The 27,123-nt window shown below is 45.2% G+C and overlaps 1 protein-coding gene across 1 annotated transcript in view; it reads left to right on the top strand.

The window, feature by feature from the left end:
- The window catches only part of PAPPA (pappalysin 1), a 572,334-nt gene that overhangs the window by 422,698 nt on the left and 122,513 nt on the right, over positions 1-27,123 (top strand). Inside the window, exons 11-13 of the mRNA XM_069241521.1 lie at positions 10,030-10,134; positions 10,230-10,365; positions 22,522-22,735. Of these exons, the coding sequence (XP_069097622.1) occupies positions 10,030-10,134; positions 10,230-10,365; positions 22,522-22,735 (455 nt within the window). The remainder of the gene's footprint in view (positions 1-10,029; positions 10,135-10,229; positions 10,366-22,521; positions 22,736-27,123) is intronic.

Consider the following 27,123-nt stretch of genomic DNA (forward strand, 5'->3'; position numbering starts at 1 on the left):
CCGCAGCACCTCTGAAGTCCCGCCAGAGCATGAGTCCAGAGTCCTGTGTCACTCACACCCTTGGAACCTGACTCTGAAGAAACGGCAGCCCCTGTGGCCCCATGATGTTATCGCAACACTGCTAAGTCGACGCCTTGCATCTTGGCTTGCTGGATTCATCGAATTGTCATAAGAAACCAATGCCTCACCACCAATGCCATATCACCTCCTCTACAACCGTAAGGAACCGACGCCTTACATCCCCTGCTGACCGCTAAGAAACCAACGCCTCATCTCCCCGGTAGCAGTAAGGAATCGGCACCCCGCAGACTCCAGCGACGCCTCACCTTCGTGACTCCGTGCAAGTGGAGTGACGTGGTGTGGATTAGAGTGAAGTGGATTGGATTGAAGTTGGTTGGAGTGCGGTGGATAAGACTAGATTGGGGTAGATGGAGTGGGATGGATTGGGGTGTGGTGGATTGGAGAGGGGTAGATTGGACTTGAGTGGAACAGATTGGACCAAGGTGGTGTGGACTGGTGAGGGGTTGTTTGGATTGGGATGACGTGTATTGGATTGAAGTGGGTAGAATGGACTGGGCTGGATTGGAGTGGATTGGATTGTGTGGGGTGGATTGGAGTGGGGAGGATTAAATTGGGGTGATGTGGATTTGAGTGAGGTGAAATGGAGTGGGGCAGATTGTTTTGTAGTGGGTTGTTTAAGATTGGAGTGGCGCTTACTGGAGTGGGAAGAGTTTTTTGGATTGGAGTGGGGCAGATTGAAATGGATTGGAGTGGGTCAAATTGATTTGGATTGAAGTGGGCAGATTGGAGTGGGGCAGATTAGTTCGGATTTGAGTGGGGCAGATTGGTTTCATTTGGAGTGAAGCAGATTTGAGTGGGGCAGACTGTTTTGGATTGGAGTGGGGCAGACTGGAGTTGGGCAGACTGGAGTTGGGCAGACTGTTTTGGATTGGAGTGGGGCAGACTGGAGTGGGAAGGATTGGAGTAGGGCAGACTGTTTGGATTGGAGTGGGGTGGATTGGAGTGGTGCAGATTGTTTTGAGTTGGAGGGGCAGATTGTTTTGGATTGGATTGTGGCAGATTGTTTTGGATTGGAGGGGGCAGATTGGAGTGGGGCAGATTGGTTTGGATTGGGGTGGGGCAGATTGGAGCGGGCAGATTGTTTTGGTTTGGAGTGGGGCAGATTGTTTTGGATTTTAGTGGGGCAAATCAGAGTGTGGCATATTGTGTTGGATAGGGTGGGGCTTATTGTTTTGATTTGGAGTCAGGCATATTGTTTTGGACTGGAGTGGGGGCAGACTGGAGTGGGGCAGATTGTTTTGGAGTTCTGCAGATTTTTGGAGTGGGGCAGGTGGAGAGTGGTAGATTGGCAACAGTACTCACAAGCAAAAGCAAAAGAAAACATGAGTGCAAAGTGAAAAAGACGACTTGGCAAATTAAGGAAAGTAAGCTATAGTAAATAAAACTTTGCAATTTTGTTTGTCCTGTTGGGCATGTTTTTGCCAGTCCCACACCTTCTGTTTGCAGGGTACTAGATGTTAAAAATAACAAGATAGTACGTCAGTCACGTTAGGAGTGGTGGGCAGGCACCGATTAAGTTGAATCCATCAGAGCTTGGTCCGTGCTCCACAAAGAGGAACAGAAAAGATGCCAGGCCTGCAGTGATGAATCACAAGGCTGTAAAGAAGAGAGACATGCAAGTCAGCAAATTGTAAGTAACAGGAGAGCTCCAAGCCCACTACTGTAAACAACAGAGTGTCGCAAGCGAGACGCATGCACTAGCGCATGCTCTCGCAGGCCCAACCCTAAAAAAAGAGAGCTAAACTAGCAAAAGTTAATGAAAAGCGAAGCAAGTGGACCTTATTTTTTGTGAACTGTTATTAATTTATTTTCAGTGGCACCTAAAGTAGAGGAAAACATGTGAAAATCAAGTTGAACCATTGATTCTCCAGTATTGGATCTTTCATAGGTTCACTTGTTGAATCATCCCCGACGTCGAAGTGGGAGTCCCACCGTAGATTCCAAAGCAGTCGAAGTATTATACATAACTTTCACTGGGTAAATACATTGATTTTTATAGCTTATCTACATAATTTCTAAAGAACCAAACTCCAGCTAATCTGGCGATAGAACCCTTTAGAACACTACCAGCAGGAGCATCTTCAATCAGATTTTCTTCTGCTCATCCTGTGAAAGAAAGGATCCCTGAGCTCTGCTCAGTTCCTCAGCTTGGATTCACATTTGACCTATCCAAATTATTTCAGCTGTACTGTGCTTTAACATGTTGGAATCCTTGAAGAAAGGACTCTTTAGACCTTGTGGGACCTGTGGGAAGAAGAGACTGAACTTGGAAGACCCTCATACGGAGAGTATGTATTACCTTCACCCTGCTCACACTGTAAAAGAAAGCAAGATTTGTAGAACTTTTTCTTCAAATACTCTCAAAGATAGAGAGGGGAGGCTTTTAATTTGACTTCTGAAACTCAAGGCAAAAACAACTGCCATTTCTGAGGAGCAGAACAGTGAGGGGCCTCTTGCTTCATAAGAAAAGAGTAGAAAAGGGCAAGATCACAAGGGTCACCTGAGTGGCACAGAAAAGCCTTTAAAAAGACACATTGTGGGTCATAAAAAAGTGCAGTTCAAAAGGAGAAAATTGACAGACTTCCTTCTGTGACAAAATCTGAACCCGCCACTCCTTCTTCAACCCTGGCATAAAAACCTGTTAAATCCTCCTCAGACCAGTCAAATTCAAGATAAGTTCCTCATCGATGACAGTCAACTGTCAAAACTATCATTGATGGTCACCTGAGTGAAAGCATTGACGATTATCAAATCCTCTACCACCACAGCAGTCGCCAAGTGCAACCTGATCATCCATCACCATTTCATCAATGGCAACGAAAACAACACTGTTGACAGCCATACCACCGCCGGCAATGACGATGACACCTTTGCCAAAGATACCATCAGAGAACTCATTTTTGTCATCAGCGATAAAGCCAAAGGAGCCCCCATGTTGATTATCACACCAGGTTTGATAACTACGTCATCAACGGCACCATGCGGGGTACCCAATGGCACAAGACATTTTGTGCCCAAGCATACCTCTCTTAGCAAAGTGCCCCTTTCCACTGAGCCACTTGGATGTGGATGAATCTGCCGAGAAGGCTGATAATGATGATGATGATGGGCTTTTTGCAACAGCACATAGCCTATCAGAACTTTATGTCAAATACCAGAACGACGAAAATAAGAAAACTACTATGAAGAAACATATCACAGACAGCCAAGACAATATAGGGAGCAGTTTCATCATTTCACTTCTCCTCCAAAACCTAAAGGCATGATGCAGGTTTCCACAGCCCTACTGCAGGACCTACATGGCATGTTGCAGGATTATTACAAGCCTTCCCTACACCTGCGGGAACACAATCTTCACCAATGCATCCACCACCTCCTGCACCCTAATCGCCCAAACCTATGCCACCACCTCCTACTCTGAGGATGACTCCAGTGTCACATATTACAAAGCCCCCTCGAGATGACCCATCTTTCTCAAATGATGATAAAGAGATTCAGGATGTTCAATCTGTAGTCAATGAATGTGACAATTATCTTATCCCTACACCGTCACCTCCTGAACCACTCCTCTGATTCTCCACCAGAACATCTCAGTGGTTTGTATGCACTCATGGAAAGAGCAGCCAAGCTTTTTCAACTTCCTATCACCATGAAACAGTCACATTGTTACCTATATGATTTTAAAGAACAATCCAGGAAAACAGTGAAAGAAATCCCTATAATGGACTATATATGGGAGGAAGGATTGAAAATAATGAAACCACCAGCCATGTTTACCGTGGTTCTACCAAGAATCAGCAAAAAATATAAAACCTCTGAGGATTCTCCTGCATGTCAGATAAGAAATCCAAAGCCAAATTCTGTCATCTCCCAGAATTCTCAGTGCCGGACTAAGAGCCTGTCTACTCCAATTTCATCATCATTTGACAAAGAAGACAGACTCCATGATAATAATAGTAAACAGTTCTCCCTAATGCTGGGTACAACAGACCAGTCAGCAAATTCATTAGCTATCTTGGGCAGATATGACCACCAGATGTGTTTGACATGACCACAAATCTAGATCTTTTGCCAGACGACAAAAAAGTGAAAGCAACAATGATCCTGCAGGAGGGTGAACGTTCCGCATCGGAGATTATTGGCTGTGCCATTGGAATATGTGACAGAACAACAAGGTCCTAAACAACTATTGGTGACAATTTCCCAGTACTCCAGGCTTTTCAAAGTGGTTGAGCATTATTCTCATTGTCCACTTAATTATGTTTTTTAATCTTGATCGTGACCCCTTTGGATTGCTAGTAAACAGATTAGTTTAGGGGTCTCTAATCAATCTTAATATATTTTTTCCACTCTCCTGCCATATTAAGTGCCTGACCTTTTTGATTCTACGGCAGTCACCATATATAAAAAGATCTCCGGCAAAGAGCCCCCGAAAGGGGAGCCCGTCAGACATTGCACCAGCCGGTCTGACGAGGAGCTTCCCGATGATGAAGCATGACACCCTTTGGGTGTGTGAGGGCTCTAGCTCCTAAACTTTAATTGTTCACCCTAGAGTTAGGAACAGTGTACTTTTTGCATTTGATCAGTCATATTGGGAGTACGTACACTGGACCTTCAATCCTCCCGATCCCTCTCGTTTTCGAAACCTAAACAACTATAGCCTAAACCACTACTGCTAAACAACTAAAAAGTCTGTACAACTAAGTACTGAACAACTACTGTCTAAACAACAATTGTGCCTGAATAACAATTGCCTGAACAATTTATATATATATATTTATATATATATATATATATATATATATATATATATATATATATATATATATATATATATATTCTAAACAACTAATAAACCATAAAAACCAAAAAGAAAACCTTACCTTAAATTTAGTTGTTCGGGCAATTGTTATTCAGGCACAATTGTTGTTTAGACAGTAGTTGTTCAGTACTTAGTTGTAGAGACTTTTTAGTTGTTTAGCAGTAGTGGTTCAGGGAAGTCGTGGTTTAGACCTAGTTGTTCAGGATGTTTCCCATGCCATGGACATTACCTTGCTAGGTTTCCGACAGCTTGAAGGATCAGCAGTGCTTAGGTGCCAAGGATAGCTGAAGACAACTACGTTTAGGCCTGAGGTCCAAACCAAGAGCTTAGATATTCCATACAACAGTGACGCCTTGTTTGAAAGACATGTAGATGAGGCCTTGCAAATCAAAACTGATACAGACACTGCTAGATCTTTAGGAGCCCTGCAGTTTTGTAAAACACCTTTCAGAGGAGTGTGTAGTAGAGGTACGTATTCCTATCAGGGGGATACCAGAGATGCCAATCATACCAACCCTATCAATAGCCCTTTCGGCCTACCTTCCAGCAACACCAGTCATACAGAACTCTGCCAGCAGCAGCTTACTCTAAACAGACCTTGAGACAAAAACAAAAAATCTCCAGCCCAAGACACTGCCAGGAAGCAGTGACGGTGTTGTAGTGCTAGTTACTTTTACTACAGCACAACACCCTGAGGGAATGAGAATCTCAAAATATTCCCATTAATGGTGCAGAATCACAACAGACAAATGTAGACCTAGATCTCATCATGTATGGTCATTCCTGGAGTTCATTCAGATTCTGCCTACCACACCGCCAAAACATCGCCTACAGCCCAACTCCATCTTCTCTACAAGAAAGTGCTTGCTATGCTAACCAACAGAGGGCATAGAAGAAGGCCCAGACTTTAAAAAAGGAATAGGTTTTTATTCTTGTTTTTTCCTGGTCAAGATGAAATTGGGAGGATGGTGCCCCATTTTAAATCTCAGGAAATAGAACAAGTACTTGAAAAAGCAATCCTTTCATATGATCACTCCCCAAGAAATCCTGCAACTTCTAAACCACTGGAATTTCATGACAAGTCTGGATTTGCAAGATGCCAGTTTTATGTCCCTGTCCATCCAAAACACTTAAAATTTCTCAGATACACTGTAGCCAGCACTCATAATCAGTTCAGAGCGCTCCCATTTGGTCTCCCGTCGGTTCCCTGGATTTTCACAAAATGCCTCGCCCCAGTGGCAGCTCACTTATGACAAAAAGGTCTTTAAGTACTTCCATACCTCGACGAGTGGTTACTAAAAGTGCTATCTGCCCAGCTACAACATGCCTACAGATGTTTCAATCACTAGGACTGACAATCAACTATCAATATTTTCCTTCAACAAGGATACAGTTTCTGGGAGCAACTCTAAATATGCTACAAGACAAGCCATTCTTGTCTGCACACAGAAAAAAGATACTCATGGTGCTGGTTCGAACTCTAGCAAAAAAGAAAGTTTGTTTCTGTCCCATCTTCTCAAATCTCTTCTCGACATGATGTCATCAGTCATGCTCCTCAAATCTTGTGCTTGTCTAAAAATGAGGCCTTTTCAGGAAGAACTAGATGTGCAATGGGTTCAAAAGGAAGGTTCATTTGACAGCATCATCCAGGCAGGTCAATCCAATTATAATTGAAACCCTTCCTTGCTGACTAAATTCCTGTCTCAAGTTCCCGAATATGTCATTACAAAGACGTTTCTCTGAAAGGCTGGGGAGCTAATTTGCAAATGGAGCCTAATGCAATTTAAAATCCACATATATTTCCTGGAACTCAGAGCGATCTCACTTGTTCACTAAGCTTTCTAACAGAGGATAAAGGGGTCCTCCTTATTAATACAGATAGACGACACACAAATATGCACTGCCTTCCCCATCAAGGAGGCACAAGATCTCAGATCCTGTTGCAGGAAGCAGAGGAAATATGCAAATGGGCATTGGCACCCCCATGTGACCATAAGATCATGTGACCTGCCGGGTATCAGCAGCAGTCAGATGCATATTTTAAGCAGAACAATTCAAGAGCTGTCATGCAAGACAACTAAGGGCCAGATGTATCAAACATTTTTGCTATTGCAAACGGCCCATTGGGCCGTTTGCGATTGCAAAAAATTATAATGGTATATATCAAATCTAATTTGCAATTCGGTAACCTGCCTATTGCCTAGATTCAGCGCACAGCAGTGATCCAGCCATGGGTCAAGCAGTACTTCGGCTTCCTTTCCAATAAGGTGAACCATATCTCATAAATTGTATTGTTTTGTTCCAACCATCCGCTATTGTGATATGTAACATGATTTTTTTTGTATGGTATGTAACTGCTAACTACTATGATTCAAGCATGTGAGTCTATAAAAGATCCAATTCTGGAGAAGCAACTTGTTATTAACCTGTAACTCTTGTTCTGTAGTATTGGTATCCTTCATAGATTCATATGTGATCCACCTTCCTCCCCTTAAAGGCTCTCCGTCTTGGCAAGTGTTGACCTTTCCCACTAGTGCTTGAAAATCTGAGGGAAGATGCCTCTGCTGGGAGTGTTCTAAAGGGTGCTATTGTCTGATTGGCTGGTGTTTGGTTCTTTATAAATGATCTAGATAAGCTAGCAAAATCAATGTATTTTGCCATTGTAAGCTAAGTATACTACTTCCCCTACTTTGGAATGTGTAATGGGACTAATTATATTATTAGATAGATAGATAGATAGATAGATAGATAGATAGATAGATAGATAGATAGATAGATAGATAGATAGATAGATAGATAGATAGATAGATAGATAGATAGATACCCAGACGTTAAAGCGAAATGAGGCCTGAGCAGAAGTTTAAAAAAAAAAACAAGGAACACTGAAATACACCATTTACAGTTTAGTCAAAACTATAGACTATAGTTATAGATTGTTTGCTAAACTTTAACTGGTGTATTTCTGTGTTTTGTGTTTTTAACACTGGCTAGTGTCTCATTCCAACAGCTAAGGATCAACACATAAGCACTGATATACAAAGGGCGACGTACACTCCATATGACACGATAAAGACAAAAACCCAAAATGTAATCTCTGCAATGCAAATGCAAGTATACTCATGCAACATTAATATATAAAAACAACCCTGTAACAAAAAATACTATATAAACATGAATATACACTTCTTTACTCTCCAAGTATTAGCCCTTGCCAACACCTGTACGATATAAGTGGAAGTTTACTTCTGTCACAAGTAAACTTTGAGAAAACCTACAAATGAGAGTACTGTAAAACATGCACACAGGCTATATGAACACAAGTGTACTTCTGAAGCATTTGCACATTGTAAAAACTGACAATCACTCAAAAGTGCACCTGCAGCGTTATCACATGAACTCAAATCTACTCCAAGGGCAGAAGATTCAATATAGACCCTATTCTCTGCCTGCTACGAACAGCTGCATGAGCAGACTCCGGAGGGAGAGCGGAAATGCTGGGACTCTATATAAACACCTGTGGTTTAGAGGGATGGGTAACTTTGTGGAATTTCCATCATTACACCAATCTTTTGGTGGCCCTAAAGTGGAATACCAGTTGATGTAGTCCCTGGAGGATGGGTCCGGAGTTGCCTCGGCATTTTTTTTCTTCTATATGTTTGGCACATTTTTGAAGTTCTGGGTGGGAGGAGGAAATTAGGGAGGGAGTCCTGAGAGATGCATAAAGCCTGCGACCACCTTTTCTCCCACTCCCTCCCCCTCCCGCCTCAGGACCGGACAAAGCCATGTATAGATCTCTCAGTGGGGGCGAACAGAGCTCAATTCAAACCCAAAGTCTTTTTATGTGCGGGGGGAGTACAAAGGGGTCCCCCTTGTTGTCGGCATTCTGTCGCCTTTTGAGGCCTTCAATGGGTGGCTGAAGCAGAGTAGGCCTGAAAGGCCTTTGAACAGTAGCCCTCATTGAAGCCTCTCGTTTGACGTGGTCTTCTTTGGAGAGGTGGCAACTGAAGCCGAACCATGCCATGGCTCAGCGCATTGGCGGCACATCAGACAGGCAGGGGAGGGTACTTTGCTGAGCGGCACTTCATCCTTTGCAAGAGAGGCCACCCTGGGGGGCACGGCGCTCTACAAAAGTACATCCGGGGTTGTGTAAGTGTGCCACGGGAACGTTGTGTCAGTCTGCCATGGTCTTAAATCTGTATTAAGATTATCCACAAACAGGCAGCCTCTCTACATGCTGTTTGCGATGGAGAGAGATGCTTGCAGGACCTTCCAAACACAGATCACGATTTGTTAATGTTTTTTTTTTTTTTTTTTCTGAGAATATGCGTCCTGCTCATTCTACAGTCAACTAGGGTGGCCCAAGTACATTATCACTGGTATTACCGTATGGCGATTGCGACTGCAGTGGGGGCCATATAATTAGACCCTAATTCCAACAGTTTACCAGTGCACTATGGGTCCACAGCACTTTTTTTTCTTGGCGAGCTTTCGATCCAGTAGTTCACTGAATAACAATGCACGATTCTAGCATGCCGCTCAGATCTGAACATCTAAATTAAGTAGTGCAAGAGCTAAAACCTCAAGGATATACGTGTACTGACATAGCTAGGCAAGTGAAGCCAGTCTAACAGCCAAGGAATCAGTGTCCACCCACAATGGGGCACTGGTCAGTGCCCTGTAGACACCCCCATTGGTGCAGCATGTCTTCGTCTTTATATCCGGTAAGCTGTACCCAGCTGCACATTTCACTTGTGCAGGGTATGTTCCAGATTTCACAATGTCGAGGGTTCTCTTCAAACACTTTCTCCAGGGAAGCAGCGTGCGCTTTTCATGTAAACAGTGAATAAGTATGTGTCTCTCTCTCTGGGTCAGGATTCTTCAGTACAGTTGTATTCGGTGAGCATTCTTCTGTCATCTGTTCTTCGACAACTCTTTTGCACTAAATGTATCCCACTCTGCACATCTACCTGTTGCAGCTACTCACTCCCTACTGCCCACCAGACATTGTATACCAACGTGTACCTATCATTCCTCCTTACATGTGAAATGGATACTTATAGTCTATCTCATGTTGGTCGGTGCATGTTTTTTCTAGCCTTAACTTGACGTTCCTCTGTGATTGACAGGTTTGCCAGACCAAGGTGACTGATGTGAATCTGGGAGTTGGTCAGTATGCATGGTACCCTTGTGCACTCCCTCCACATGTAATCCATGGACATTTCTGGCTGAGGGTAAGGAAATACTACAACACAACAAAGTTTTGGAGATAATGACCACCTAAGCATTGAGGTTTCTAGTTTTTCACCTGTGCTGTCTTATCTTTTAGACATATTTCTCCCAGCCAATGGTGGCTGCTGCAGTCATCATCCATCTAGTCAGTGATGGAACCTATTACATGGACCAGCAGCAGGAGACAATCTGGGTGCAGCTGTTTGATACCAAGGACCAAAGCCACGATCTAGGTAGGAACACCCATTTGGATGGATGACTTCCGAAGGTTATTGCTATAAACTGATATAAATTGTCGGGATTTCCTTTAGTAGAATAGGGTTTCCTATTTCCGTTATTTAGCTCATTGCAAACTAATGGGAGACAAAATTACTGGAAAAGATTTTATGAATAACTCGCTCTCCATCTTAATTCTTTTGGAGTTACTTTCCCTGGATATGTTCATTGTGCCTTTTCACAAGCACAGAAGGCAGGGTTCTATCCCTTTGAAAGCTGTGCTTAAATACCTTAGAATTTAAGTTGTTCACTTCATAGGTGTATTTTGATTCTGGTATGTTGGATTTAAAATGTCAGGGGTTGACTGCAGGTGTCTGAATTCTAGGCATTCTGTGTATCATTTTTTGATTTTTCACTGAAGATGGCTTTGCATTTCATGGTGCCAATGCCATACCAATCATTAGGGTCGTTGGACTAAATGTCTTTCATTATATTTCTGTACAGTGCCCTGAATGGTTCTTGCATGCTGGTTCTTTATTTTAATAAATGTAAATTCCCTAAGATTATAAGTATCACGATACATGGGAGAGATCAACACTCCAGATATCATGGCTGCTACAATTCATATGCAGTGGTGTTTATGACTTCAGATCTCTTTGTGAGCCTACATTGCACTCTACATAGTTATTGGAAATTAATTCCTTTGGGATATTGACTTTCATTCATTGTTAGCATTCCAGTCACGAGCATGTTGGGTCTAGGACATTCAAATCCTTGATGATGTTGACAGGCCAGCCCTAAGGGAGATTGCTATTACTGAGCATGGTTTTGTAAGTGCACCAGGTATCAAAGAAGCCATATTCCTGAGATATAAGTATGTTTACCTTCCAACACATGTGGAAAATTTCCTTAGAGCTCCTCCAACTAGTGTGTCTATGTATTTGTGTTGATATGCAGTTCCTGAGTGTAAGAACACAGATCTGGAACTTTATTGTCCAGCCGTCTCATCGTACTATATTTAACTCAGGCTGTGGCATGTCTTTGTTTCTTTACAGTTGCTCAGCTTCTCTGTATCCATGTATGACCATCACCAAGACAACCACGGTGCATGCTGTTAGCCAAGTGAGACTTCTAGGTCCAGCAAAAGCCCCCATCAGATCAGATGGTTTCAGAGTCAACTCCGAAATCTGTATCCCATACTCAAAGGAGAAAACCCACAAATTCAGTCCACATCCTGATTGACTGATGTCAAAAAAGTTGAATCATGTCTTTTGATTTGATTGCTAGTGGGCTCCTCTCCTGCTACCAGAGAAAGTAAATGTAAGCATGAAGCCCCACTCCAAGTCACTGAAGACTTGTGTGGATCTGCCCAGCGTGTTCCTGCTCATCTGCAGATGCTAGCTGTTCATTTCCCTTACCCTGAAGCTTTGCATGAGGACGAGCTAGCTTGCCTGCTTCTGCCCAGTCTATGTGGAGAAATCCATTGAGACCAGGCAATCCATAGAAACTGACCTAAAAAGCCTAGAGGCCCTTCAGTACCCTAATTAGAGATGGAGAGTGTATGTACGCATCAAGTCAAGGTGAGAGATCGCCAGGAATGGTGACTACCTATCTATCTAGCACTCTTCTTGGCAGAAGTGTCCTGCTATGTTTTCTAAGGGACCCCTCTCCACCAAGCCTTTGCAAGGCATGGCGTGAATACTGATCCACCAACAGCCTTTTGACTGGTAGCTAGCAGGTGTGTTCCTGACCGACAACAGTAATTTGATATCATGAACAGAACCAATCCTCACTTCTTCCAAAGATAGCAGTGGCCTTTCAGTGTCCAGAACCAAGGACACTGTGTGAACGGGGTATAAGAAATGAGTTCTAAGGCCCAGAGACTTCCTAACATGATCCAGAACTGGTTTGTCCATGAACCACAGACTTATAACCTTATCAGAGTTATCGTGGCCATAACTTTGTAGCAATAGCACTAGAAACAACAGACTACCGCCGTTCTTTCTAACTCTCACTGTTGTACTTTACCTCCCGTCCCTCCCTAGCCTTTCTTATTGACCAATGAGGCCCCTTTGCCTCACCTAGACCCAGGCCTGCTCTTTTTAAAAGGTCTCCCCACCCCCGCCCACTCCTGTTTTCTTTTGTCTACTCACCGTTTAGACTTACCTTTCTCTCCTCCTTGGTGTGGCTGAGCGGGGCGTCGTTTTTCTCCTCCGTGCTGGTTGCGGTGTTTCTGGTGCCGATTTCCCTCGCTGGGCAATGGCAATGTGAAGTATGCTTGGATGCCTGATTTGTTGTTGCCTGCAGCGCCGTCTGACGTGGTCGGCCGGCTCTGCTGTGGCTGGGGCTTTGCTTCCGGGTCGAATTATCGCAGAGCAGGACGGGCGCCAAACAGCATGATTTCTCCCTTTCTGTGCTGTAAGACGAGCATTTGGGCCCGTGTTTTTTATATCTTTTTATGGTTTTGCCTGATTGGGGGCCTATTACGGTTTCTTTGCTGATTGGTGGTCTAAGGCTGCGTTTTAGCCCTTTTTAAGCTCAGAAAGGTGGAGTTGGGCATTTCTTATGTTCCATCATGTCGGGGAAGAAGGGTGCGAAACAAAGGAGGGTTATTTCTTCCTCTTCCTGTTCTGAAGAGGGGGGGTTCCTGTGCTATTGCATTCTAATAGAGTGGTCAGGAGTGATGTGGCAAGTGCTGCTCCTCTTACTTCTTGAGAGGAGGTTCAAGATATGATTGAGGGGGCAGTTTCAAGAGCTCTCCAGGCTGGAGCTGTCCGGTTGAATCGTTCCTCTGCTGCTTCCACCTCCACGGTGGCTCTTCTTCATCGGAGGAGGATGGTCCTTATACTTCTTCTGGGTGCAAATATGTGTCTTGTGAGGAGATGTGGAGCATTCTACCTCACGTACGGGACAATATGGGTTTTCCTGCTTTTCAGCCTGCATGGAAGAATTCTACCTTATTTCCTCAATATATTACTCTTTCTTGGTTTGCTATGCCTTTTCAGGGGCTGGTGAAGGACATGGTATTCTGGGAATGGAAGGAGTTTGACAAAGCCCAGGTACCGCGTTTTCTTCCAAAATTGTATTTACTTGAAGGTGAGGATGCTCTGCCACCTTCTGTGCATTTATAGTCCATGCTGGCTACTTTGATTGGTAAAACAGCTGTCAGTCCTGAAGACTGTACTCTTTCTGATGCCACCGACCGGAAGGTGGACTCTGGTATGAAGAGGGCTTTTTCTGCTGGAAATTTGACTCTTAGGGCTGGTATTTTTTTGGCTTATTCTGCACAGTCCTTGGTTCAGGACTTTGATTAACTTGCTGTGGCTGTGCAGGATGGGTCGGAATGGTCTGAATTAATGTTGGATATGGAACATATGGATATTAGCAGATATTTCTTCTGATATTATCCACTCCTCGGCTATGGCTTCTGGGGCAATGATTGGAGCCCGCAGGTCTCTTTGGTTGCGGCAGTGGAAGGCTGATCCTGGGGAGAAGGCGGTTCTCCTGAGATTTCCTTTTGAGGGTCAGGCTCTATTTGGTGATCAGTTGCCTGCCATGATTTCTAACGCCTTTAAGGACCGTAAGCAGGCATTGCCTTATAAGGGAAGTTCCGCATCAGGCAAGGGGTGGAAGTCGCATTCCAAGTCCTCGCCCAAGTTTGTTCCTCGGTCCGCTTCTTCCAGGAAGTGTAGGTTTCAGCCTAGGTTTTCTCCAAAGAGGTCAGTTCCCTCGGCGAAGGGTGCTCCCAAGAAGGGCTCCTGACAATCAAGGTTTTGGAGAGAGGCCAGTGGGAGGAAGACTGTTGCATTTTCCATCCGAATGGAGAAAGGATGTCACCAATCAGTGGGTCCTGAACATTGTAGAGAATGGATAATCCATAGAGTTCGATCTTGTTCCTCCAGACACTGGGGTTCGTCCGACTCCTTTGCCTGTGGAGGAAGGCAGACAAGGGGCTTTGGTGGAAGGAGTCCAAAATTTACTGTTCAAGAGAGCCATTTGCAGGGTGCCGGTGGAGGAATGGGGAAAGGGGGCTTATTCTGTTATGTTCCTTGTTCCAAAACTGACTGGGGGTTTTCGTCCTGTCTTGAATCTCAAATGGGTGGCTTCTTGGATCAAGACTGTGCACTTCTGGATGTTGACCATTCAGGATATTCTTCCTCTGATTACTCCAGGGGATTTTTTGGGGTCTCTGGATCTTCAGAATGCTTACCTCCATGTGCCTGTCGCAGTTTCATCTCAAAGGTTTCTACGCTTTGCAATAGGCCCGGACCATTTTTAGTTCTGTGTTCTTCCCTTTGACCTGAAGTCCGCTCCTAGAGTATTCATGAAAGTGCTGGCTCCTCTTGTGGCGCTTCTGCATGCGGAAGGGGTGTTTGTGCATCCTTTCCTGGATGATCTGTTGATCCAGGCTCTAGGCACAGATCTCATGAGCCTTCATGTGGAAAGGGTCTTGGGGGTCCTCCAGGGTCACGGTTTCTTAATCAATTGGAGGAAATTAGACTTGGTGCCTTCCCAGGACCTGGTGTTTATCAGGGCTCGATTTCTGACTCTGAGGGTGTTGGTGACTGTTTAAGAGACGAGGTGGAAGGGTCTTCAGGATCAGGTGAACGCTGTGCTGTCTCAGGTGGCTCCCAGTCGCTTCAGTGATTGCGGCTCCAGGGTCACTTGGTTTCAGTGATATTCTTGGTTCCTTGGACCAGGTTTCATCTTCTTTGTCTGGTCAATTAGTTGCTTTCCCTGTGGTCTCCGAATCCTTGCAATCTTCTGGCCTGCATTCCTGTGTCGGATTACATTCGCCGGTAGTTGGTGGATGCTGCTGGCTCCTCTCCAAATTGGGGTTCTTTTGTCTCCTCCGGTGCCTGTGGTGCTGACGACCGATGTCAGTCTCTCGGGTGGGGGGGCAAGGCTGGGGTTGGAGCAGGTTCAGGGGTTATGGTCTCTGAGAGGATCGGGTCCTCAAATTGGATGGAGTTTACTGCGGTCCGGCTAGCTCTGGTGCATTTTCAACTGATCTTGCGGGGGAGGCGGTGTTAGTCCAGACGGACAACTTGGTGGCCAAGTCTTATATCAACAGGCAGGGGGGACCAGGTCCCGCTCACTGAATCGGGTTAACCAGGCCATTATTTTATGGGTTCAGCATTCGGTTCTGTCTCTTCGGGTCACAGACATTCAGGGGGCGGACAATATTCTGGCAGATCAATTGAGCAGGGTCATTCCTTCATCCCGGGATTTCTCCCTTTGGGTGTCTCTGTTCCATTGTCTGGTGCAGAGATGAGGGTCATCTGGTTGTGGACTTGTTTGCATCCTCGGAAAATGCAAAGGTGGGGAGGTTCTGCTCCCAGTTTCGGTGTTCTCAGGCATGGGCATTGGACGGTCTGACGTGTCAGTGGCTGCAGGGTCTTCTTTATGCGTTTCCCCCTTTTCAGTTGATCCGTTCCTTTCTTATCCCGGTCCGGCAGGTGGGGGCTCGGGTGATTTTGATCGCTCCCCATCGGCCTTGTGCAAATTGGTTTCCTCTACTTCAGCAGGTGGCCTCCGGGACGGAGTGGGTTCTTCCTCTCCATCCCTCTCCTCTGGTGTTTCCTTGTCTCTACCGGGAATCCTTGCAGAGGCTGCACTTGACGGCTTGGAGGTTGAACCGCGGGATTTGACTGGACTGGGGGTCCTGGTCCTTTGGCTGTGACTTTGCAGGCTGCTAGGCGTAAATCCACGTTACATTCCTATGGATGACAATGGAAGGTTTTTTCCTTGTGGTGTTTGCTGCAGCATATTGACCCTACAGTGTCTTCTCTTATTGTGATCATGCAGTTTTTGCAGGATGGGGTGCATTTGGGGTTGTCGGTGGCTACATTGTGAGTACAGTGGGCGGTGAATTAAGCCTTTTGGGGCCCTTGGCGAAATTTGTAGGATGAAGGTAATTTGATGTCCAAATGTTTTCAGGGTCTGGTGAATTTATTTCCGAGACCTGTGCGGTCTTTTCTTGGCTGGAATCTCCAGTTGGTGTTGGATGTGTTGCTGGACCCCCCTTTCGAACCTTTGGGGGAGGTTGAGTTAAAACATTTGAGTTTGAAGACTTGTTTTTTGGTGGCTATTACTTCAGCCAGGCATTTGGGGGAGTTGGGTGTGTTATTCTGCTCTTTTCCTTTTTGCAAAATGTTTCCTGATCGGGTTGTGCTCGTTCCTGTTCCCTCTTTTGTGCCTAAGGTTAATTAGGCTTTTCATGGTCGCCAGGAGGTGATTCTCCCTGCTTTTTGTCCTGACCCTTCCTTGGAGGAGGTCAGATTACATGCTTTGGATGTGCGGCGGGCCTTGTGTTTTTTGAAGTTGGTTGCTGCGTTTCGTAAAGGGGATTCTTTGTAAATTTTGGTCCTGCACAGAAAGAAGCCTTCTATTGCTTCCCTTAGTCGCTGGAACCGGTCGCTGGTGCTGTTGGCCTATGATTTGAAAGGGGTTGTGCCTCCTTCTGGGATTCAGGGTTGTTCCACTCGGGGTATGGCTGCTACTGTAGCTGAGCTGTAGGGTGCTTCGGTGGTGGAGATTTGTAGAGACGCTACTTGGGCATCTCCGTCCACTTTTGAGCCCAACTACCGTATTGCCGAATTGGGGTGTTTGGAGGCTGTTTTGGGGCACAGGGTTTTGTCCTCTATGAAGGAATAGGGGTCTTTCTGTGTCTGGACTGGGTGTAATTAAATGTGTTTTTTGTGCATTGCAACTCAGTTGTCTGTCTCCTGTTTTTCTTGCTGTGTTTCATTGGTCAATAAGGAAGGCGAGGGAGGGAGGGGAGGTAATGCGTCCATTACTTATCATTAATGGCATTACTCATAGTCCTACTGCCTCGCCTTCCTTACAGTTCCCTCCCTTCCTTCCGGTACAAGACAACTGAGTTGCCTTTGGCTTGTTTCTCTACAGGAGTGGGCGGGGCAGGGGACCTTTTAAAAAGAGAGGGGAGGGGTCTAGGTGATGCAAGGGTGCCTCATTGGTCAATAAGGAAGGCGAGGGAGTAGGACTAGGAGTAACACCATTAACAATAAGTAATGGACGCATTTGCAATGTGTTAATAAAAGAGTTGTTCCTCTCAAGAAGTAACCCTGGCTTGAACCGCCACCTTGCTGAGATTGCAATAATTGTGTTAAAGTGTATGTGGGCTCAAACACCATCTTCCATGAGCTAGGTCTGAAGTAGGCCTGACCTGCTCCTCCAAGCTATCCTGGAGGGTCAAGGAGGGTTTGGATGTTTTTGGCCCTTGCACATTACAGACAACCCTGGTCAGAAGAGAACTCATGGAATCTGGCCTCAGTTGGTAAAAGGCCTGACTCAGGTTTTCATGTTCTAGCATTTAGGTGTATGGTATTACAGTTCCTGGGGTTTGTTATTTTAATTCCTTAGAGTGTTGCCATTTCAGTCAGCAGTAAATGTTCATGCCCTTCATTGAACCCAGCATGTTCCACACCCAGGTATACGCGTGCTGGAGTTTATGAACTTTGGTGTTCTAATTCCAAAGCATTATGACATTATGGTTCGGGCTCTGAGATGGGGTGTGACATGAGAAAGCCATGTTGGTGGGGGGGGGGGGGGCGTTATTTGTGGAATTGATAAACGTCTGTCCCGAATGAGCTTACTCTTTTAAGACTGTGACTAGGAAAATGGATAAAAACTAATGGGCATTTCCTTCTATGAGAGTGTAGGCATTTACATTTTCTAAAGGTTGTCCCTAGTGATACTGGGATGTGGTAAAGATTTGTATTGCCTTACAAATGAGCTGTTATTCCTTTCAATAGATGGTGGTCCTGCTTGACCACTTCGGTTCTTGCGGGTATTGTCTATAAGTGAAAGAATTGGGACGACACTTCATAAGGTGGTTTCCTTCTCTGTGACCTTCTACAGACAGTGAAGGTGCTGATAATTGGCACTCGGTTTTTGTGCTTTTTACTCCCAGCTCTTTTACCTTTCTGCGACATTAATGTCTCCGAATTTCAGTCCCTCGAGGTCTTGGTGGTTATCACATGAGCTGCTGATCTCCAAAGCTGGATGACCCATCCTGTTGCTATGGTGAGTGCGGGTCACACAGGTGTGGTCGCACACGGCAGCTGGCCGCAGGCAGCTCTGTCTGATTGCCACCAGAATATCTGTTCACAGGTTATGTAGCTTTAAGAGTCTCCCATCACGTCAGGACCTTATCTGGTGTGGCAGCAGCACGGCTAGCCTATAGCATGGGCGAGCTGGGCCCACACCCGTGGCGCCCGCCTGAGGAAGGGTGCAGAGCAACCTGCAGCACTCTCCCTCCATCCTGGCTCTTCAAGTTAACACTCTCCTGTTTTTTTTTCCCTTTCTCTTGTTTCCCTTCAGCTCCCCTCGTCCCCTTCTATTTCCAAACCCACTGGTAATTAAACAGGACGAGGTGGAGGGGGCACCACGTTGTGGACCCTATCCGAGAAATGGCTTCACCAAGGGGTCCGTTCACACGCTCAGCTGCTGGAGACCCCTGACTCCCTCGGACCCCCTCATTCCCGCAATATCCATTCGTCCTCTTGAAAAGTCACTAAGCTTTCGTTCATTAATTTGCGCAGATCAGAGCCTCCTGCGACGGTGCGGGCAGAGTATGGGCGGCTTACAGGGGCCGGATTCCTTCTGGCGGCCTGTCAAGGCAGTGAGGGACAGCGCCCCGACCCCTGCCCTGACCCTGCTTTCTGAAGACCCCAGCTGACATGGGCATCACATCACCCTTATCTCTGAGCCGCCATGAAAGGAATGGAGGAATGTGGGGAGTCGTGGTGCGGAAGATGAAAGGAAGGCCGGACGTCAGACCGGGGGCGAAGAAAACATCTGTGGTATGTGGGGGTCTGTGAGCCCAGCAATTCCATACCCGAGGGGCACCTGTTACCGAGCTGCAGCCCGACCTATCAGAAGGGCTCGTGGGAGGTAAATAAAGACACAGATTGAGGCCAGGATCAGCCTGAAGGACAAGGCTTGTTTTCAGGAGAGTAGACAATAAAATAAAGGCGATTTAAAAGGGGAAAAGAAGGCACAGGTGTGTGCCCGAGCCAGTGCGAGATCTGAGCGCCTTTCAATATTACAGCTTTCAACAAGCATTTGCAATGCAATGGGTCTCGTGTTTGCTCGAGTTAGAGCTACTAGCGTTATAAATTCCTAACCGGACTTTTCCTGCCTCATGAATTGAAAATGGAAAGTGAAACAGTTGACATAAGGCGAGCCTATTCAAAGCGTCACGACCGCCATGAGCGTGAGCACAAAGGAGAGACTCAAGGGAAAAATAAGTTTGCTCGCAGTCAGAGGTATCGGCAATCGTGCAATTTTCCATGTAAAAGGGTTGATGTCCAAGGTGGTACCAAAACTGCCCCAAGGAGGGACTAATTTAAAGCATTTACCAGTGATGACAAACAATTTTTGAAAGGCAAGCCCACAAACAAGTGAACGTGATGAACGTGCGGTGGGCGTGGTTAAAAGCCCACAGAAAGATTACAACAGGCCAAAGAACTTTTGTGCTCGCTCAACAGTACCAGATTATAACTATAGTGCTTCGCACTACATCACTGTGGAACCCATATTATTATTTTTACCTTTACTTCAGTTACATAGTGCTATAACTGGATATTCACTGATTTCACTTAGCTCTACAAATCTTGCAGTATCGTGGCAGGTCGCTATAGTGGAAGCAACTCAATTGTCATGAGAATTAACGCATGCAGTATCACAGGGTTTTAGCCAAAGGGACAATCTCTGGACACACTCTGATTATGTTTGAGCAGGTGATTTGGGACAGGAAAAAAGGTTGGAGGCCGATTAGCATATAAGGAATTATGGAAATGTCGCAGAAAAGCAGGGGTATCTGAAAGTCCAGGAGATACGAGGAAGAGACTTCCGCATGCCTAACACATAACTGACTCAACTAAGTCCATCTAGTCCTTGGCCTTTCAGGGGTACAGACCTACCACAGAAACCTCAACATTCCCCTACTGGTGGCTTTACAGTGGTGGAAAGTGGTAGAATAAGTTACCATGTAACTTCCTGCGATCAGCAGTAAATCTGCCAGTGGCAAATGGAAATTGGGACTCACCATGCATTTCCTAAAAAGTTGATTCTCATTTTCAAACTTATAACCAGTTGCATAATTTGAGAGAAGAGTATACAAATCAACACATATCTCGCTCTCTTGCAATGTGGTTTTATAGTCTTATGGCAAATAGCCGTCTAGATATCAAAAATTGCAGCGTATCCCCACCATGATCAATAAATGTCATTGGTGCTGCACGTGTCAAGGGTGTCTGTACAGCACAAACCTAGCTGTGAAGGAGCAGTGTAGAGGGAGAGGGATCCAAAAGAGAAGGGCAGGTGCTGATTATTGACTGAAGGTGTAAACTCTATTTACATATTGTCCGGCCTTTCGGAGAGTAGGACTACTTCACTGCTGGCAAAATATCCTTTAAAAAAAATTGGTCTTCGGTTCTGTGTGGATTCGGAAGAGTGAATGGGCTAGTCGGATGTACTTCTAATCCTGAGATCTTTGTCAGGGACCAAGACAGAGATAGCCGACCCATGAGCAGTACGTTTTCAGAACCCGAGTTGTAAATAGTCAATGACAATTCTATGATGGTTTTGATGCATGGGACAAATGAATGCACTATCATCTATCAGAGTTAAAGCCAGGCTTGTGCGCTAAAAGTATCTGGACTTTAATAATAAACATGTCATAATCCCAGGGTGAAGGGTCTGGTGTTCTGCAACATCAAATATTGGATTATTGGGTTGCAGGTCACAACCTTGATGTCACTAGCTCTGCCATGCTGTGTAATATCAGCTCTTCGAAGTGCTGTGCTTAGGGAGTGGAGGCCGATGGTATCCTCCTGCTCTTAAAACATAGGTCCCAGGACTTGACTTCAGAAGTTTTGCCACAATAGAATAAGTTGGCACCAGCTCTAGGCATGCAAGGATCAGATGTATCTTCAGAAGCTCTTCTGTGAACACTGAAAGTCCTTTCTACTTTAAAGGTTCCGTTGTGGCGCTGTGGAATCAAATGCAGAAGTTGTCATTAACTCTCAGGGATTTGAGTTTGTTGTCAGTAGCTCTTCTAATAGCAAGGAAAGTGACATCAGGTCTGAGGCTGCAACGCCTATGTTGGGTGCTCTAAAGAATAAAGGTGTGGTTAGCTCTTGGGGTGCAGTGCCGGAGGTCTCATGTTGATGCCAACGAAGACACCGTCAGATCTCAGGCTACTGTTCTTTAGCGTTGACTTCAGTAGATGTTTTTTGATCAGTGGCAGGGCTGTCATCTCTTAGGGTTCCTGCAGCAGGTTTTTACACCAGTTCCTCTTCTGTGATCAATGACTGTGCTGTCAGCTCTCAGGGTTCAGACTTAGACCTCAGAGCGTCTTCTGTGGTCAGTTGTGGCACTATCAGCTCGCAGGGTTCAGTGTCCATCCTTTGACATCAATACTTCTTCTATGTTCAGTAGTTGTGCTGTCAGCCTTAAGGGCTCAGAATGAAGATGTTTGCATCAGTAGCTCTCACGTGGTCAGTGGTTCTACTCTTAGCTGTCAGGGTTTGGCATCCAGACTTTGATGTAAGTACTTTTTCTTCGGTCATTGGGGGTGTTATCAGCTCCCAGAGTTCATGGGCTGAGCGTTGTCATAAGTACTTCTTTTATGATCAAAGGCAAGTACTGTCAGCTCTCAGGGTGGCATCACGGTCATACTGGCCTACAAGGTACTCTGGCTGAGTCAGAAGAGCTGCTCTGACAGGTTAGTGTGTGGGACGTTTTTTGGGCGTTTGCGGGCCTGTCTATGGTGTGGTGGTCCGATTTTTACTAATTTTCCTGATAGTACCACAGACGTTGCGTGCAGTAAGCACAAATGCACGTAGGCTCCCATGCCTCGCAAAACAAGTATACACCGTGTCTTTAAAAGCTGAAAGCTGCTCTGATTTGCAAGTGTGTGTGTGGAGGGGAGTCTTTTTTAGATATCTTGTTCTGTAGGAAGCCACTTTTATTTTGGTGCCCGGGTTTATTTTCTGTCCCAGTCCCAACTTCGTGAATTGCCAGTGCTGGAGAGACAGTATCTCTACTAAGATATGCCATGTTGCTGTCGGCTTTTAGAGTGCAGGCTCGCGTTGCTGTGCGCTCGCCACGTGTGACCTGCGTTTCTTGTATCTTCCCTGCAGGTGTTCACATTCTAAGCTGCAGAAACAACCCCCTGGTGATCCCTGTCATCCACGACCTGAGCCACCCCTTCTACCACAGCCACGCCGTACTGATCTCCTTCACGTCCGGGCTGGTGGCCATCTCCGGGGTGGCCCTCCGCTCCTTCCATAACTTCGACCCCATCACCGTGGGCAGCTGTCAGAGGGGCGAGATGTACAGCCGGGCGGAGCAGAGGTGAGGTTTGCAAGTGATTTTCCTTCTGTTGCGCCACCCACACTTCCAGCTCCACCCGGAGCTGCTGGAGTCGTCACTGAGAGGGGCCTGACCTCTGATGACTCCCCTTCCGGAAATAAAGGGATGCAAAGTGGCACTGTACATGAGTGTATGTCCTGCTGCTCTCACTCACCGCAGCAATTCACTCCTTCCGGAATACCCTCGGAATGCAAAGCTGACAGCGGCAGTGGAAACCAATCACATAGGCATCAGAGTCATCGCAAGGGGCGGGGTCAGGGAGGTGTTGGCAAAAGACAGGCGTGGTCAGGGATACGAGAGAGAGAGAGACCGACCCAAGCATCGCCCGAGAAAAGGGAGATAGTCTCTGGAGAGAAAGAGACGCATGTGAAAGCAAGGAGGCAGGGCTGAGAGAAGAGCTCGTGAGGAACGGAGGTGACGAGAGAACAAACAGGCGAGAGAAAAAACCTGAGCAAATGAGAAGGGGCAGTGGAGAGAACGAGTGCATAACACAGAAAGCGAGGCTGAAGTTTCTGAGCCTTTTAATGTTAACGCATCATGAAAGATGTGGTGGGAGAGTACCAAGAGACTAATGGAAGGCTCATAATTCAGAACAATAATGCTATCGTTTTACTTATATAGCACCTCCCACCACATTCCTGCAGTGTTTAAGCACTATAATCAACAGATGTTACTATTGCCCAACTTTAAGGTGTTCCAGAGAAACTTCTTTTTCTCAGATAAGCGTTTTTTTCAACTGTGAGTGTTTTAGCTCACAGACACAACGAGGCAGAAGTTTTCATGGAGCCAGCAACCAGAGTTTCTGTGTTATTTAAAGTGGATAGAGCACCATACCTACTAAGTTGTGCGCTGTTTCTCTCTCCACGAATGCTGGCAGACTTTATGCTGCCTTGCACCAACACATATCCTTGCACCATACTGCAATAGTGTGCGTGACGTCAAATAAAGCTTTGGTACTGGAAGGGTACCATTCCGGTACAAAATATTATGCTTGAACATAGTTGTATATATATATATGTGTACTGTACATTGCAACACATACAATCTTAGAAAAAGTTGCAGAACAGGAAAGATTTCTTTTGCGGTGCAGCTGCCTCGTGGAGGCGGCATTTTTTGACACATATTGCTAGCTACCTTTTTTAGGAAATAGGGATTTGCATCAGAAATCACTGGTGGGTGAATAGGAACTTCAATGCAGCGCCCATGCAACGCTCCCTTGACGTAAGTACTGCAAAGTAGCGTATAAGACTACTTTGCAAATTTTAGGTCCACTTTTCAGTGCAAGAAAATGAATACCAAACCAACACTTTGCAATAGTTTGCATCATTTTTGTGACAGTAAACTGGTACAGAGTGTTAGTAAATCAGAGCCATCATGTCCTTCTCTGAGCAATCCCTTCTGACCCTGCACGGACCGAAATATTGGTGGGGAATCTGAGAATTATTAGCAAAGTGGGGAGGGGGATTCAATCCAGATAGAGAAAAGATGTTTGAGGGGGTGAAACAGAAAGGGTAGATGAAGAAAACTTTCCTTATGAAAAACGAAAAGTGAGGGGAAAATGTGGGGAAAGAACATGAAAAATGACTGAAGAAGTCTGAGAAAAACAAACTGTGGGATAATGGCCCAGCACAGAGCCAGAGGGAATACATGCGAAAGAGAATGTGATAGAGACTGAGAAAGGAGGAGAAAGTAGCTGAAGAGTTAGAGAGGACAAGACATTATAAAAAGTATGCATAAGTGATAGAGGAGAGGTGAGGAAGGAAAAGCAACCGAACAACAGAATAGAAGAAGGAGGTAGAGAGACAGGAATGAGCACAGAAAAAAGGGAATATCTGCGTGGAGGGCAGAACACTTAATAAAAAAAATCCAACGAGAAGTGGGAGGGAGTTGGGCCTGTGTAAATCATCCTAAACATAGACAATCACATCACTGTCACCCACGGATGCTGGAGTTCATGCACGGTTGTTCTGCTGCAATGTGCCTGCACAACGCAACCCCGCCAGGGGCCTCTGTAGGACCTGTGCCCATTCACATGAATGTGAGAGGCAGGCAGCCCAGACTGTATAAGAGTAAATTCTATCTCAAAACATTCATCTGGAAACCTGTCATCCCATCCAGCAGCAATGTGATCCTAATACGCCACTCCGACCTAGACATCCTGCAGTTTCTCCACTCCTCAGCCAGGTCTTCCCCGCCGTCTTGCACAAACCCTGAAGTTTTGTCACACTTAGGGCTCTCAGTTACTTCTAACTCCTGGAACAAGTTCCTGCAGACTCTTCTCTTGGCACTCTTCTACAGGACTGAATATGCAGGTGAATTTTCTTCGCAGTGCACAACGCAAACTGAAACACTTTCAACGCTTCCGTGGCACTACTTTGCGGTTTGGATTCAATGCAAGTGAATGGAATCAGATAAAAAGCACAGCCTTTGCTCCCGAAACGCAGGTGCCCATGCTGCGTACCAGCTCACAAAACATTTATCTTGGTGGGGCTGGCAGACCGTAGATCACAGATCAGTCCACATCAGGCCTTGCCTTCTCTGTTGAATTTGGCCAACAACAAAAGGTTTGCTGAAAGACAGGCGGAAAAGTTTTTTTTTTTCTGGAATCTGTACTGAAATATGCAGCTCGTTTCATTTGTGTCACAGTGAATCAACAAATGATGAAAACCTTGCACACGTGGGACTAATTCAAACTAACAATCAATGTAAGTCACTTTAACACTTCTCCAATCTTTCCAGCCCCGTTACCCTGTCTCTACAGATCTCCCTTTGTTGCCCTTTACTCCCGCAGTGTTTCTTTCGTAGTTTTACCACTGAATATAAATGGCAGTATTAAGCAAAAATAAAATCTCAAGTAATACACATCTTATTTGTGTTGACATAAGCGTACCTCCTAGTGAGTAAGCTCTCCTTGCCACCTTTGAGCTCTGTTTGGGCTGATTAGAGCAGATAATCAGTTTCATTTCATGTTATTGAGTCAGTCTTTGACTTGGACGTCTTTTCTGGCTTTAATGATGAGGATGAACTACATTTTGGTGGTGTTTTATTTCTGTGAGACACATGGATACTGAATGATAGGCAAGTTCTCGGAGGAGCTGCACCTTGGTGTGTTGCGACTTTTAGATAAACACAGTTGAGTATCGCCAAGGTACTAGTGAACCGTGAGTCTACTGTGAGTTAGGAGGACTTGGACAAGGTTCTGGTACAGGCCGAATATGAGAAGGAAGTGAATGGATATCGGCAGGACTCCAGAGGTAACTGGCAAAAGGTGGACGCTGGTTGTGTCCATCTGAACGTACTTTAGTTGATCAGGCAGATTTAAGAACAACTATAGGAGTAACGTTTCAGTAAATTCTTTGAGTTTCAAAAGTAAGGGGATCAGGGTTCGATGATTTAGATGCTGGAAAAAATTCAAAATTCCTGAATGTCACATTACGGAACAAGCATAATTTTTAAATGAGCACACTCCTTGTGTAAAAAAGAAAAGTATAACAAGAAACAAGCGGAAGACTGATTCAAGCAGAAATTTTTCCAATAAGAGATACCTTTTGATCGAACCAGTCTTCTGCTGTGCCTTGTGAGTTTTATTTTTTTGCTAGGTGCATACACGATAAAAAATAAATCACATGAAATTCTGGTAAGCCACATTTCATCCAGGAAGTGTAACTTCCCATAATGTTATGAAAGTTCCATTGAATTTTGTTACATTTTCTGAAAATAATCTACATAATTCACACATTTCTGTCGTTGGTATCAGTATTAAACGACGCTGAGAGGTTGAGGAAGGTGAAGATCAATTGCTCACTTTTATCTGACGTGGAAAGCATCATCTATAAATGGAGGGTGGCAGTTTCTTTGTGCTGAAGTGAGGCTGGATGCAGAATTAAATAACGTGCCCGTGTCCTCATGCTTTTACAAGTAGTGTAGTGTCTGTTTTCACAAGTCCTCAGCCCTGTCTTTTGGAATAGTTCCTGTGCACGCTTGTCCTGAACTCTTTAGGGATAGACTCTGTTATTACATAATCTGCTCTCTGTTTAGTTTGGATGGTGTTGAGGACTGTTTGTGAGGGTTGTGTCTATTTTCAGCTATGTAGACCTTTGTATGTTTGGTAGCCATTATTTTCACTTGCAGAGTACTTTCCCTGTTGGGGTAGACTGAATTTACACCTGTCCTGATCTTAGTTGTTTAACATATCTTGAACTTATGTTAGGGTAGTATCATTTCTCATTGTTCTACTAGTCTCGTTTAACCTTTGTCTGAAGCTCTGTGTGTTAAGGTAAAACTTACTTTTCACTTGCCCTGTTCTCTCTCTGTTGGAGTAGGTTCTGTTTTCTGCATTCGACAATACTGTGTTGCTGGTCACAGCCCTC

The sequence above is a fragment of the Pleurodeles waltl genome, chromosome 6 (genome assembly GCF_031143425.1).
Source record: "Pleurodeles waltl isolate 20211129_DDA chromosome 6, aPleWal1.hap1.20221129, whole genome shotgun sequence".
Taxonomy (NCBI): domain Eukaryota; kingdom Metazoa; phylum Chordata; class Amphibia; order Caudata; family Salamandridae; genus Pleurodeles; species Pleurodeles waltl.